Here is a 15,555-nt window from a genome sequence, read left to right as displayed (position 1 = left end):
GCCATGTTTTGAAATTTTTTTAAAGTGCATTATTATTAATTATTATTCTTAGCTGGCCAGTGTTTAGGTATGATTTAATGCAGTTGTTTAGTGTATTGTGCAAAGGTTCAAAAAGGGAAGTTGGAATTTTGACATCCAAATAAGAGCATTTCTGATTATGCTGTCCAGTTGTCAGAGGCTCTGTCCTGCTTGTTTTTCAGTTCTTCAAAATGTTTCTTACTCTTTGCTGTTTTTTTTCCAAGCCTTGTTTGGGAATGGCAACACAAGATCGATATGTTTTGTATGTTATTTGCTAGCTCAGTCCACTCAGGGGCGGATGAATTTCCTTTGCTGATCTCACAATTTATTTGTATATTTTTTAATCAATAACCAGAACATAATTAAGCCTGGGAGTAAAAAGCTAAATATTAAAATGCATAGAAAACTATTAATTGCTATAATGCCTCAAAGCAGGATTTTATACTGTCTGAAGAAAATATGATTTTGCTTTTGTTATAAGGAATATTTTGTGCTAAGTTTATGCAGTGGTGATAAGGTGATGCAGTTTCTAAAACCTGTAGTGTTGGAAAAGTGAGCAAACATGTTCAAGAACATCTTGGATTACAGGTTATAGTGCTCCACAGCCATTATAACCATTGATATGTACAGCCTATTAGTGATTTTACACTGCAGCTACATCAGAAATAACTGTGAATAAAGGTTCTACCTTGACAGTTTGGTAACACAATGGCATTTAAATTGAAAACGCGTAAGGAAAAACAGTTGGAGATCTTATGTTGAGGACATATTAGATTAATTGAACTGTTGTGTAACTTGGGTAGCTTTTAAAAATAGAGCTAACCCGAGATTTGCCCTGTCCTACGTTAGGGTAGGCATTTGTTAAGCATTAATCCATAAATGCTATTATATACAGCCTCATCTTTTTACTTTTGTGTATCTACTGATGTTATCAATATTTTTTGCTAATTTTTCTTTTTTTTCCCCCAACAGCTCATCTGAGAAGTCCTTCCCCTGGAGATCAGGAGGTACAACTGCTACAGTCTGCAATTTGATGTTTCAGACGTTGAAGATTGATTCTCTCACTACAGGCAATATCTGGAAACCCCAGACACTGAATTACCGAAACTAATGATTAAGAGAAAAATGAAGCAGGGCGAAATTTCTTGAATCTTTGATAATACAGCGAAGATTAAAATACTTAAATAGACCTTGAATCTCATGCTAAAAATAGGGTTATAGTACCACATTTATTCAAAAGTCCATCCTTTTCCGTTTTTGTCTCATCAAAAGACCACTGTCATTAATATGCAAAATGGTTTTAATTAAACCAAGCATAGATTTAAAAATTTACATTTTTGCCTGACTGATTGCATGCCTTAATTAGCTAAGAATAAATTCCTGGTTTGTGAAACATATGAAAAGGTTCTGTTTAGAATAGTGAAGACTCTCGATAGATGTCCATTCAAGTTTTAATCCTAAAACATGAAAATTATTTATACATGCAGTAAATGCTATAAATTAAGCATGGGACCTTAAGCAGTTAGCTGAATACGTCTTTACTAGATAACATAGTCTTGAATTCGTTTTAAGAACCTGGAGAACAACACAGGTTGGATCCTAATTGGTTTACTAAGAACTGGAACTGAATATTCAAGATTAGAAAGTTAAACATATGTCTGGTAGAAGAAACCAGTCGGTTCCAAAGGTATTTACTGTACAATTCATATGTATTAAAAAACCTTGCTGTCTGTTTAGTTGACACTGGCAAAGCTTTGCAGTTCTTATTCAGCTCTCTAACATTCTCACTATACTATTTTTTTTCTCAGTAGAATTTTTGAAAGGAGAAAAGGAAAAATATCAAGGTCTTAAAAAACAGAAGATAGTTACCAATTTTTATGCTAAATGTTTTTCATTTAATTTTATTAAAGCATACTTGCATTAAGTGCAATTATTTGTAAAGTGTGAAAATCCCGTGAAATAATTTTTCCAGGATGTCAAGTGTAACTCATAGACTGTGGTTGAGGAGTAAAACCTTTGTAAGGGATAAAAACATAGAATTCAGTGTTGAGGACGGCAAACGACATAGACTGCACAATTGACAGTCAGAAGGACTGTAGCATCCTCATGTGATTTTAGGAATCAAATGTCATTGTAAATAGCCCCTTGATAAGACAGACCTCTTACAGTGTACATGTTACTATTTATATTATGAAGAAGGAAAAATAACAGTGATTCATTGTAGTTCTCCTAATTGGTAGAGTTAGTGCTCTATTATTTTATTCAGCTTTTAGCTGACAATAATTATATGTTTTAGTATCCAATTGCTTCCTGTCTAAAAGATTTTATTTGCATCTAGAGCTAAAGTGGTAGTTACTTTTAATTGATTAAACAGAAAATTTATTAAACAGTTCTCAAGAAAGACACAACAATCTGAGCATTAAAGAAACTTAATGATTTGGGTTTCGAAATGTCCTTGCGTATTAGAAGGTACATACTGTGCTGTTAAACACAATTAAGTATGTTATAGTGCCATTTTTATTGCGAAAGAACTGGTGGATCTTCCTCATTCATGATGACTCTTTACCTTTCAAAAAGAAAAAAGAAAGCTTTCCTTCGAGATGGAACAAACTTTTCAAAACCTTCGCAACTCCATAAAATGTATATGGCTTGCTTCCAGACTAAATGAATGTAATGTGGTGGATTTTCCCATGTTACATTTATTTCTGAATATAAGTAGCTACAACAGCCACATATTGTACCAATTGACTAATGCAGCTGCTGACTTCGGGTTCATATACTCAGGTGTTTGTGTAAAAATATCTATTTTGTTTTATTCATTCATGTTTTTAAAGCAGTCCCTGGATTTTCCTCATCTCTCAGCCAGTGTGTCACAGGTACCCCCTGGCAATGAACCATGTTGCTGAGATACTTACAGATGGAGCACAAGCATCAGGCTGACAGCAGACTAGGCCAGTGTCGACACTAAATAAACAGCTTTAGCACAGAGATGATTTGTGTGCCACAGAATCCATTATTTCCAGTCTGGGTTGTAGTGATGTTTTTTTTGGCTCAAATCATTCCATTACAATCAGCTTAATAGGATTAGCTGCATGCAAATTTATTGACTGATCAGTTTCAGAATTTATTGAGTTCTTGTTTGGTTTCCTTTAAATCTAGGTGGAGTAAATCTCTTATAGCTGAACTCAATTCCTAAGTAGCAGGCTCCAACACAAACAGGCTCTGACTTTCTTGATCTCATTTGTAAGTTGTGTATTCCAGCTGAAGTAGGAGAATTATAGTTTTAAGAGCAAATGTACCAATGCTATTTTCTATGTAATAATAAGCCTTTTCTGTTTGCATTCTATTCCCCAAGATGCCCCAGGAGCAGGAGGGTCCAAATCTCGCGTGACTGAACCCTCTCAGTCCACGTCCTACAGAATCAGAACCGAACAGGAACAAGTGACACTCTACTCACCCGAACAGGCTTCTCTCCATGAAAGTGAGGGTCTGTTAATATATCCTTGATTAAGGCTTTGTGTTATATATGTGTTCTTTCCATAAAGCTTCCAAACTACACTGGCTGGTTATGTGACTTTTGTCATGTTTTTTTACTGTGTTCCAGGGTCTGTGGGAAATTCGCGTAGTTCAACGCAGATGAACTCGTACTCCGATAGTGGTTACCAGGAAACCAGCAGTTACTACAGCAGCCAGAATCTGGTGAAGCCAGAGCTCAGGCTGCAGCATTCCTTCCCTGGGACCTCGAGTAGCTCCACTCTGATGAGAAGCACAAGAGCAGAAGGACAGACCTTAGTCCAGGTACTGACAAAATTGTGAGCTGTGCTATGCAACCGATATTTAGGTTTTTCTGCATGTTCAGAAGCAACTAAGACATCAGAAAATACTGTTGTGTAATTAAACTCGGTCCGCCAAAATAAAGATTTTAAAAGAATCCTGTTTTTCTGCTAGTTAACTCTTTCAGGGGCCAATTATAGTACACCTCTTACCTATTGTTCAATATACAGTCTGCTGACACGTGTGTTTTGTTTCTCTTTGACCTCTTCTGCTTCAGGCGCCTGTGAACATCGCTCCCGCGTCTGCACGGGTGATGAGGAGAGTGAGCTCTGTGCCGTCACGCACCCAGTCCCCAGCCTACGGCAGCAGCATCTCGCCGTCCCGAGGGTCCTTGAGGACTTCCCTGGGCAGCGGTTACGGCTCCCCAGCGGCCGCTGAGCCCAAGCCCCTCGCCAACGTGTTTTCAGCCACCACGCTCCCCCCCTCGCAGAGCCCCGGCTCTCCTTTCACCGCCCAGAAGACCGGCTCCCCGGCCGCAGTGCGGAGGGTGGGCTCCACGAACTCCCGGCAGTCCACGAACGCCAGCCGGGGCACCTCGCCGTACCAGGTCCTGGGGAATTCCGCCCGAATGGGCTCCCCTCTGACGCTGGTGGACGCTCAGACGAGGGTAGGCTCCCCCTCGCACCCCCAGCCGAGCAGTTCCAATTCCCCGGTTCGCTCCAGCATGACCGCGGTCCCACAGCACTACGGGTCCACTTTGCAAAGAACGCTCCATCACGACCCCGATCCGTACGGGCAGCAGTCGTACGACATCTACGAGAGGATGATCCCTCCGCGTCCAGACAGCCTCACAGGTTGGTGGTTCGAAGAAAGACGATGCGGGGGGGGCACTGGGTGGGTCGTCCGACCGGCTCAGAGCCTCTTCAAGCTCACACTCTGTTGATTCTCTCATTCCCCCACAAACCATCCGGACCGCTGGAGGGCTGGGTGTAATGGACTTTAACTGCCAGCTTCATTTGTTTTGCCCGGCAGTAGAAAGAAAGGCTCTGAGGAATCTCCTCGAGCTGCTCTTGGCTGTATTACATTGCAGCTGAAGGGCATTTCCACAGGTGGCCTGAACAGCGAGGCGGCAGATCGAGAAATGAGTCACTGTTGCAATATCTGTCATAAAAGGGCTCATGGAGTATAGTCATGGAAAAATACTGTTTTCAAATCAAGCAAATGGGTGTTTTTTTCATTTTACCTTTTCAGTCGTTTATACTGGCAGGTATAAGAGTGCATGTCATGCTTTTTGAGGAAAATGCAGATATATGGATTATTTTACTTTGACGTGAAGGCTGGCCAGCTTCTCTGATGTAGAGCGATGTAATAAACATCAGCCTCTCAGAAGGAGAGGGAGAGTTATGGAGCTTCTGGCATATGATCTTGATAATAAACAAAAGAGCTTTTTTTTCCTGCTGTCCCCCAGTCAGTTTCTAAGGCAGGATTTTAATTAATAAAACCATATTCTTCTTGAGGTTAGCTAGCTTTTGGGGGAAAAAAATAAATGTTTCATAAAGCACATGGAGACTCGGAAAAGTGATCAATTATTCAGTTTGTTTTGTTATATATATATATGTGGCTTAATAAGGCAGTTTTGTGCAATGTCACAAGCTAAAAGCCTCTCATCGCCGATTCTTGTGAGTTTAGGCTGTTTAAAATATTACGGTGTGTAATTACTGTACAGGGGCGGTATGGTGCTACAGTGGTTATCATTGCTGCCCTGGGGGTTCACGTGCTGGAGTGCTGGCATGGAGTTTGCATGTTTTTCCTGGGCTCACATGGGTTTCCTTCTGGCTCCTGTAAAATTGGCCCTGCCGTGATCTTGTGTGTATTTGTGCCTGTGTGTGCCCTGCAATGGACTGGTGTCCCATCCAGGGTGTATCCAACCTGGCGCCCAGTACTTGAATTGACCCTGAATCGTATAAGTGGTTCTTGAAACTTGAAGTGGTGGAACTTAATGTAGCGATGAAGTTAATTTTGTTTTGTGAAATCGAAGCTATAAAAACTCCGTTCCTAGCTTTTTATGCAGTCTTCAATACAGTTATATAATGTATTCCTAGCATGAATTTGGATTTAATCACCTTTTGTCAGTTCTGTATTTTATTCCACAATGTCAGTCTAGTCATTACACATTGAATCATTCTTTCTGTGTAGAAGGAGTGATGCTATTTTATTTTCATATCCCCTTATTGTTTCAGTCTTGAATCGGTAATGTCTGACAGCACGTCAAATGATAGGGGTTGATATGAGCTGAGACTCTTCAATTGTAATGCTATCACATTTTCCTCAGCATTACCTTTAATTTTTGTTCGCATTCACATTGGGGAGCCTAAGCAAGCTACACGTCAAGGGAGAGATTATTTCAAGCGTACTTGCGTAAAATAATTCTTCAGTATCACCTTAATGTCAGACTCAGTCAATCAGTGGGGGGAACGAAGTTAATCAACTTCACTATGTGTGGGAATTTGTTCTAGCCTGCCTCCCGACTTCTATCTTTTGCTCAATAAAGAATCTAGTAGGCATTAAAAACAGAAGATGTTATTAGATAGTTGGGTTTTTATACTTGAGCAAGCCACCACCACAGTGCTTTAGTATTGGAAGAAGATGAAAAACGTTTGCTGCTGTTGTGAGCCAGCAATTTATCACTGTAGTAGCATTAATGGGTCAGCCTATATTCATTTGCTTCTTTCCGTGGAGCTTGAGAACTAATCATTTCGTGCTTTGAAGTATCTGGCACAATAGAATATGAAAGGAATTGGTACTGGGGAGGGGGGAATTAAATGGAAAATAATCATTGTGTGTGTGGACAATGAGAAATATTGTAATTGGAACATGAGTCAGTCAATACATACTCCCTTAATGGATATGCTATTTTGCCTTCTCAGAATTTGTTTTAATTTCACTGTTTTTATTATTATTACGCTGTATAATTGCACTGATTAATGTTGCCAATACAAAAATAATGCATGTGTGTTCAAAAACCGGGGTTCATTATGTTAATTTCTGTTCGCCAACAGGATTTAAATTGCATTTTCCTGAATACTTAAGGAGCCTCTCATGAGGTTTCTTTCCTTGAGTTGTAATTTGTGATTTTTGTGTTTCTTTTTTGCGGCCTTTGGAAATCTTCAGAACTACTGGTAGATGCGGTACAAGGTGACCCCCTTAATTGATCTTACCCCTCTTCCCAGATTTTTTTGCTGACCTGCCTTATTTTCTTTGGACAGCATGTTAACTGTTCATCAGTGCCCAATTTGAAGAACTCCAAGTGGATTTGAAAAGCTTACACTAACTTATGGTTGCTTTGCTGCTATGGTTCCCCCTTATTAGATCAACAGTGGTTGTTATTCTGTACTTCTTGTCTTCTTAGTAATTCGTGATACACATTTTGTGTGCCCGTTTTAAATTGCCCTAAACTAGTAACCCTAATCAACACCCCTGTGTATGTGTGTGTGTCTGGCAGTGTGTTTTTTGCTTTCACATTTGGCTTAGCAGAGTTTGTTTAGAAAAGCATGAATGTGTCTTTTTCCCTGACCATTTGACCTAATCACAAGCTTGTTTTGAAAGGGGATGACCTACTTCAAGCTTCAGCTTTAACAAGAATTTGAAGTTGATTTCACATCTGTAAATCCCTGCTGCTCATTTCCATGCAGTTTAAGCTTTTCGTAATAAATAAATGCAAATAGCTGGAGACAGTCACTTTATATGGTAGAAAAAATTCAAAGGCTCTGTTTTGTATTGGTTAGATAACTCTCTCTGCAGTGTAACTGTTAAGAGGGTAGCAAAGCGACAAAATTCACAGTTTCACACATAATTCATTGTTTATTAAGCAGTATATGAGGGATATAGAGTAAAATACAGCTGACCTAGTAGTTCAGTCCTATCATGCCATTTGATGTCTGTTGGAAAAACCTGCTGGTTTTATTGCAGGTTGTTAAACATTCATGTCTCATTATATAGACAAGCTCTATATAATAAAGTAACAATTGCAAGAAAAAGTTGCATGATTTCGGGGTTTTGGACAAGGTCTGCTCCATATTGTTTCAGATATACTTTTACTCAGCCTGAATATCCAGTCGGCATTAATGCAACAAGTGACAGGGTAGTGTTCAGGATCACCATCACGACAAAATTCATACAGTAGAGGAAGACAAGTGAGGATTATTGAGGTGTGATGAAAGGATGTCCTCCCTCCGGCGTTTCCTGAAAAACCAATCCAGCCCGCTAACAACAATTGTGATAAACTGCACCATGTCACTGGGGTCAGAATGCATGTTCCATAGTCACATGGAAATTTCCTTTTCATCGTTTTAAATGATGATATCTGCCACAAGAGCAGTTTCTGTTGCTTCAGCCATTCACAGAATGGCCCCGCATGCTCAGTATTTCCTGGTGATGTTGCCTGTGCATCTTTAGATTCGTATAGAAGTTGACACTGCAGTGAGAAATCCTCTTTGTGGATTTTTCAGAGCAGTAGCGGCTATTGTCGCAGTGGTGGCCGTTGCAGGGCAGCTGTTTCTCTTGCGAGTTGCTCATCTTTGGGTGTGAATAAACTGTTACATGTGTTGGGCTATCAACAAACATGGAAATGTCCTTTATTTGTGTTAGGAAGACTTGTGTCCATTTTCACAAAACAGCGAAATCAGCTTGGTTTGCCTTTGGCGCTCTTAACACCACCCAGTGCTTATAAAGCCCTCTGGGTGTATATCCCAGATGTCACAGCCATTCAAAAACAGTGTTGAACAGTGTTACAAATAGGTTCCAGGCTTTTTATAGATATGAAAACCGTCTGGTTTTCCTTATAGATAAAAGGTTGCTGTCTGTTGTTCTTAAGAACGATAATCCAAGGTGTTTTCAAGTTCTTATTGAGGTGGTATTTTTCAGTTTCTATCTGATATTTCTTCACACAGAAGGATATTCAGCATGTTTACTTTGTCTCCGACAAAAAAAGGGAAAAACTGGTCAGTTTACAAAAGAGAAGAAACATTCATGGAGTCAATTATTAAAGAAAAAACATTTTATATAAAAAGTACACAAAAGGCTCATGGTTGAAAACATGTTCCATTTGTTGTTTACAGAACCCTAATTTTCTGGCTCTTCCCTTTTTATCAGGGATGTTAATAAATCTTTAAGGATTTTTTTTTTTGCAATTTTAGAATTGCCAAATTATTTTTTAGACCCACCCCATTTTGGAGGTTTAGCACAGAAGTGAATCCATCACTAACAGCAGTGTATTCCTGAAAGACCACAGGGGGCGCTGTGACACTGACGGCCTAGAGACCTGTGTTCAGAAAATTTATTAGTAGGTTATGGTTTTAGTAGTTCAGGTGGGTAGCTGCATCAGCATGCGTGGGCTACAAAGGAACAAGTAATAGGTTTATTCCATGCTGAAAAGAGAAGAGAGAAAACACAATGTTTCGGCCGTGGAGCCACCTGTAGAAGGCTCCACGGCCGAAATGTGTTTTCTCTCTTCTCTTTTATATCTGTATATATAACACTAGAACTGAACTGTGTAAGCTTTGCTTACTGCCCTGTCTTTCTTACACCTGAAGAAGTCTCCACGGCCGAAACAATGTGTTTTCTTTCCTCTCTATTCAGCATGGAAAAAACCTATTACTTGTTCCTTTGCGGTTATACTTTTATATATGTACTGTATATATAACACTAGAACTGGACTGTGTATCAAAAGGGATATAAAAAAGCCATGGACACAGAAAGCTTAAGCAGAAACAAATGTCAGCCTGTTTGAGCCTCAGCTTTATAGAGCACCAGATAAATAAATGATCACCTAATTTTCTCATGTGCATAACTGCATGATTTAGCATAGCTTTTAAGCTTCATGACTACTGCGATCTCCAGATTCATCTTTGGCAATAATAAAGAAGCTTTATGCTCTGGTAGGGCACAACGGTCACAATAAAGACTTGCATTTTCTAGCACACACTGTTAATACTTCGTCTGTTGCCTGAACTTGTTCAGCAGGCCCACTTAATTCCTCGTAAGGAAAACCTATTAACCCACGCGAGGCACAGGCATGCATCTGCAAGTCTGTCCACGCTGCTTGAGGCGTGGTTAGTCAACACTTGACGAAAAGCTCATGCACTGCAATTCTGCTCCAACTCCACTGTAGGTTGAGGTGATTCCTCTTTTCTATCCCTATTTTATCTGGATATTTTTGTAAGATGAAGTGTAAATTTGCAATTGTCGTTAAATGCGTTGCGCATTTGGAAACTGGAACAGATTTTAACATAAGGGCAAATAACCCCACGTCATTGTTCTTAAGATAGAATGGAAAAGACTACAGGCGTTAAGGGTTGATAAGCAGCAGCTTCCTGTAATATAAACCTCCAATGAGGTCTTTATGAGTACATTCAAATTTATTTTGTCATCTACCAAAAGAGAATGTGACTTTTAAAGAGCCTTTGATATTTTTTATTCGAAATAGTTGCTTTTCATTCATCTAAATTTAGTACAGTGCCATCATCGAAAGTTCACATAAAGTGGACTAATAGTGATCTTTATTCAAGAAGAACTTTGTACTGCTTTCAGGATTACGGAGCTCCTATGCCAGTCAGCACAGTCAGCTGGGACAAGATCTCCGATCCGCTATGTCTCCGGATTTGCATATTACACCCATCTATGAGGGGAGGACTTTTCAGAGCCCTCTGTACCGCAGCCCAAATCACGGCACAGTGGAGCTTCACCATGGAACGCAGACTGCAGTCTACAGGCCCAGCTCAGGTAAAAGACCTTTGCTTATCATTCTGCATCGTGGTCAGGCATGAAGAATCTGTTGCATTCAGCAGTGCCAGTAAGTTCAGTAATCCACTTTAAATCAACAGCAGGTCAGGTGGGGTGAGCAAATTGGAGGGACAGACACCAAGAAAATACTAAAACAGAAAATGCATTAAATTACCCAGGTACCACAGTTATAACTAGAAACACAGAGGTGGGAGAGAGGAAGGAGTAGCAGAGTGGCTAGATAGCAACTTGGGAATCCTTTAAAATTTTAAAATTCAGTCCACATTGCTCTCTGCCTCCAGCAGACACTCATTGTAGCCTCTCTCTGCAGATTACGCCACAGACATGAGATCTTTTCAGTCCGATAAGTCCGGTAATAAATTGTATTGATGCATTGAGGAGCCCTGGTTGATAAGGGCCTGTAATGTGTTTACTCTCGTCTATTTTGAAAGAACGCTGTTTTTTTTAACCTTAGAAAACATTCTTCGTTAGAAAGAACCTATTGTGATCCTTGAGCTTTTTTGTTCTGCTTTGAAATAAAATTTTGATAGCTGTTTTCATCGCCATCCCCACTGTCTACTGCTAGTCTGAAATCTTTTCAGAGCTCTCGTGTAAAGATATTAATAAATCATAACATGTAAATCTTTAAATATCTTGATTACCTTTTATTTTAGGACAACATTCTAAATTACCGAAAGTCTGGGATAATATTTACGTGGTTTAATTATTATATAAGTTGGAAAAGCTTTGTAAGTTAGTTCATTTTCAACCAATTTAGGTTACTGTCACTTTCAATAATCTCAATATTATTGATAGCTTTGTCTTAAGTATAACTTAGTTTAGTTCAGTCAGCATTATGACCTGTTCATTGCCTGTAGATGTTCATTATATCCCATATCTGAGCTATTAACAGCAAACCACAAATGTGCAGCCATGTGGGAAATTTGATTTAAAAAATCTAGCATCAAGTTGACATTCTTTTGTTTTAGTTTCGTGTTCACAAATGTTCATTTCTATTGATGTTTTTCCTCTGGGAGTATGGGATTTTACAGATAATTCAGAACAGCTTTGATGTTTGCTGAGCAAATCTGCATGAGGAGGCATTTGGTGTAACATATTTTGTAAGCACTGAGATCAAAATTTTAATTTGAAAAAAGAAGGGTGATGTGTACAAAACTTACCTCTCAGTTTAAAAGTCCTACCTATTAATTTTATTTATTTCGTTTTATTACTTTAAGGGCTTTTCATTCAACTTAAAATTCCCAGTAAGGGTTTTCTGCATCCACAAAAGCAATTTCTAGTGTATCTGCATTGGAGCTTCTCAAAGTGACAAATCTGAGACGAAAGAATTTTCCACTTCAGTAGAGACCTTGGTCTCTGTGGAGTTCCATCAAGTTTCAGATTGGAGGGTTCATTCCTTAACCCTTTAAATGGGAACACATAAATGCTTGAGAGTTAAATCCTTATAAATCTGTCTGAAAAATTCTTGACATTACTTTACATGACCACCTGTTTTTTTTATAGTGAAATCCTAGCAATTATTTTTTCTTTAGCTTGAGCTCAATCTTTAGAGTGAAAGCTTTCGTTGAAGATTCTAAGGAACTGGGAAAAAAAGTAGAAAACTGTTTCCAGAAGTAACAATATGGGGGAAAATTCTGCAGAAAATGTAGCCTGTCCGTCAGTGAATATGTTGTGAAAGCACCCTCAATATTTTAAAACCTATTATGTGATTCCGGTCTAGATATGATGTGTTTTCATTGTTGAAACTAGGTGCTGGAAATCTACAAAGGACCTCCAGTCAGCGCAGTGCGATGACATACCAAAGAAGCAACTATGCCCTGAACACAACAGCCACCTATGCAGAGCCCTACCGAACAGCACAGTACAGACCCTCTGAATCTGGCTATTCCAGACAGGCTGTTCCTGTGGATGATGGCACAACAAGGTCACCGTCCATAGACAGCATTCAGAAAGACCCCAGGTAACGCTTGCAAAACACTCTGGCTTTTCCTTATTTGTGTTTTTTAGTTGCATCTCTGAGTACTGTCTGTACTAAACAGTAAAAGAAGCTTGTCTTTCTCTGAATGGATGTTTTTAGAAAAAGTATGTAAATTCTTATTTATTTAAATGTTTTTGGCTTCATTTTGTTTAATAGATCATACAGGACTGAGCATGATATATCCAAGTTACGTTGATTGTTGCAAATCACTTTATTTTGAGAGGATCTGTGGTTGCTTTAAACTGTTGAATGTCAAGACTGGTGACAAATAAAGAAACTACACAGAAAGGGATCAATATAACCCAACCTCAGGATAACTTGCCAGCAATGGAGCCCAGTCCTCTTTAGCAATGAACCAAATTTTATTTATAAGCCACCCTGGCCATTGGTGAATGAGGACCAGAAGTGGTAATAATTGTGTACACCCGAGGGGGCATATACTCTGGGTGGAATCTCTTGTAGCTTCAGAACTCTACTTGCATTGATCGATGGCTGTCTGACTGCACAGTACCTGCTACATCCTCGCAAATCCTGGGACTTATAGCTTATAGGACATTATAACTTTCCAGCAGGACAAAACACATCCTTGTGCTGATCATGTAATGACTTTCATGCAAGATGAGAATGAGATGGTGATGTCTTAATGCCCTTTGTGCCAGACCTGAGCCTCATTGATTGTATTGTATGAACCCTGGCATCTAGGGACCAGAGATCAGTGAACAGGCATATAATTATCCAGACTCTACTTTAGGAAAGAGACATAATTCCACCAGACATTATGTGCATCCTGGTGCAAAGCAGCTACTAATGTAGAGTTTTATGGCTTTCAACAGTGGCCACACATGCCACCAGCTTGTAACTTACGTCGACTCCCTGTTGATAAAAAGTTAATGATCATAATAGATTTGCATACGTCATGTCTGTTTTACAAAATGTTAGTGCACCTGCTGCAGACGATTTTCCCGATAATAACACTGTAAATCTGTAACACTTATAAGAGACATGATTTTATGCTTAGTTTACTTTATTCCTGTTTTTTAGATGGATGTTACATAGCTTGAAGGGCTATAGAATATAAAAATCTATTTGACCCACCACTTATCAGAATACAGTATCAGAGTGTTTAACCTTGTATGTAAGAGATTAATTGCACCAAACTCAACAGCTAGGTTGTGAGTGCACTAAAAAGCAGGAGAAAGCCCTTGCAAAAATGCAAAAACAACATGGCTATTTTTTTAAATGTACTGTAGCTCTCGCTAAAAACGTTCCACAAGGCAACATTCGAGTTCCTTTCGGAACTGGAGAATATAATACTTTTGACATGATCAACTACAGAGCCCTTAGGCTAATTTATATTAAAACAAACTTTTTCATTTGCCTCATGTGCCAGCTCACCTGCTCTTGTGCTGAAGCAAGGGCACAGACGACAGTTCCCACTGTGAACCAGTGTGCCAGGAAATTTATTGCCTTTGCATTTTTTTCTGACGTGTGACCTGTTGAGGTCAATCATGTGCCTGGATATTAGGGTGCATAAAGTTAAGAAACTAGGTTGCACAGAGTTTAAAGTTTTTATTCTTCTAGCCTTCAAGTTCCCTCTTTTAGAAGCGTCTTCTGACATTTGATGACGCATGCTCAAAGTCTTGCTGGACACTTGATAGCTGTTGATCTTCCACTCAGTTGATATGCTTCATTTTGACTACATTCTTGTTCTTTTTGAAAATGTTTTGATAGAAGTGCTAGAAAATGTTAACCATATTACTAGTTCTAATTTAATGAAAATGGCTGTCTGCAGTCTAACCTTAATGGGCAAGGAAAATGATACCGTGAGCATCTGTTACATGAGGTTGATAGCGGCATTTAAAATGCAGAAGCTGATTTGAGAGGACGCATTTCTGTGAAAGGTTTCCTTTTTTATGTAACCCCGACAGCTATGGTAATTCTCCTGGGGAGGGGCCGGGGGGTAGCAACGTTAAAGCTTTGGGGTTTCTGGCGTGAATAGAACTAAATCCCCAGAAAGATTGTCGTTGGCAAAAAGATGTTTTAATCAGTGTCGATGTTGTGCAGCCATCTTCGGGGAATTTAACTTATTAAACGCCCAAAGTGTTGCGTGTCGTAAGTTGAGTCTGAGTGCTTTTCCTTTTCCTGTTGTGTTCTAGGGAGTTTGCTTGGCGAGACCCAGAGTTGCCTGAGGTGATTCATATGCTGCAACATCAATTTCCTTCAGTTCAGGCCAACGCAGCGGCTTACCTGCAGCACCTGTGCTTTGGAGATAATAAAGTGAAAAGCGAGGTACCAAGCATATTACTGAACAAGCAGTGGAGTAGAGCACGGCCGTGGCCCCACTCGAGTATTAAATGTCTTTCTCAATAGGATCTTTTCCCATTTTCTACTTGTTTTCGATTTGATTTAACCTAGAATTTCACATCTCAGCAGGGGTCTGGCATTGCTGCTGGAATTTACTCCTAGCAATCCATGCTGGCAACCTAGGAATAGGTCCTTAATGTTTGGGGTACCTTTCTCAGACCTGCAGACACTTTGATAGGAGCCCAGTTGCTGCTGTGTGTCCCTTCCATGGCATATCAGTTCAGATCTGAGGACAGGATAATAATTTGCTTACATAGTTTGCATAAAATGAAAGTGAACCTTGGTGCTAAACAGCATCTTCCAAGTTCTTGTGACACGTTTTGCATCAGGGTGGGTTGTGGCTAGAATTCAGATTATTCATTAAAACGTTCCTGGTGTGATGAGGTCCGGTCAGGTATTGCATCATTCATGTGAGTAGATTTAGAATTGAATTAAAACCAAAGACTGAGCTACTTCACTGTTCATTTTAAAATTCACATAAATCTGTCACCTAATCCTAAACCAAAAATGTTTGTTCTGAGTTTTCTCATTAAAAAAAAAAGCACCCCTCTTATGAGTCAGTCATTTTCTAGTTGAATGGTTACTGATAACATGCAGTTGACAGGCTTACTTTAGCTGTA

The 15,555-nt window shown here is 39.4% G+C and overlaps 1 protein-coding gene across 10 annotated transcripts in view; it reads left to right on the top strand.

Annotated features, from left to right (window-relative positions):
* pkp4 (plakophilin 4) overlaps nt 1–15,555 on the top strand; it is an 84,592-nt gene that overhangs the window by 50,570 nt on the left and 18,467 nt on the right. For 3 of the 10 annotated variants that reach the window (XM_088605517.1, XM_088605513.1, XM_088605523.1), the window contains 8 exons: nt 991–1,088; nt 3,374–3,505; nt 3,623–3,816; nt 4,070–4,646; nt 6,964–6,987; nt 10,381–10,572; nt 12,343–12,553; nt 14,728–14,860. In XM_088605517.1, the coding sequence (XP_088461643.1) occupies nt 991–1,088; nt 3,374–3,505; nt 3,623–3,816; nt 4,070–4,646; nt 6,964–6,987; nt 10,381–10,572; nt 12,343–12,553; nt 14,728–14,860 (1,561 nt within the window). The remainder of the gene's footprint in view (nt 1–990; nt 1,089–3,373; nt 3,506–3,622; nt 3,817–4,069; nt 4,647–6,963; nt 6,988–10,380; nt 10,573–12,342; nt 12,554–14,727; nt 14,861–15,555) is intronic. The other 7 variants (XM_088605519.1, XM_088605524.1, XM_088605514.1 and 4 more) reach the window with 6 other exon arrangements.

Source organism: Lepisosteus platostomus, chromosome 14, assembly GCF_059453375.1.
Source record: "Lepisosteus platostomus isolate fLepPlt1 chromosome 14, fLepPlt1.hap1, whole genome shotgun sequence".
Lineage (NCBI taxonomy): Eukaryota > Metazoa > Chordata > Actinopteri > Semionotiformes > Lepisosteidae > Lepisosteus > Lepisosteus platostomus.
Note: the sequence above shows the minus strand (reverse complement) of the source record. Positions and strands in the feature narration are given on the sequence as shown.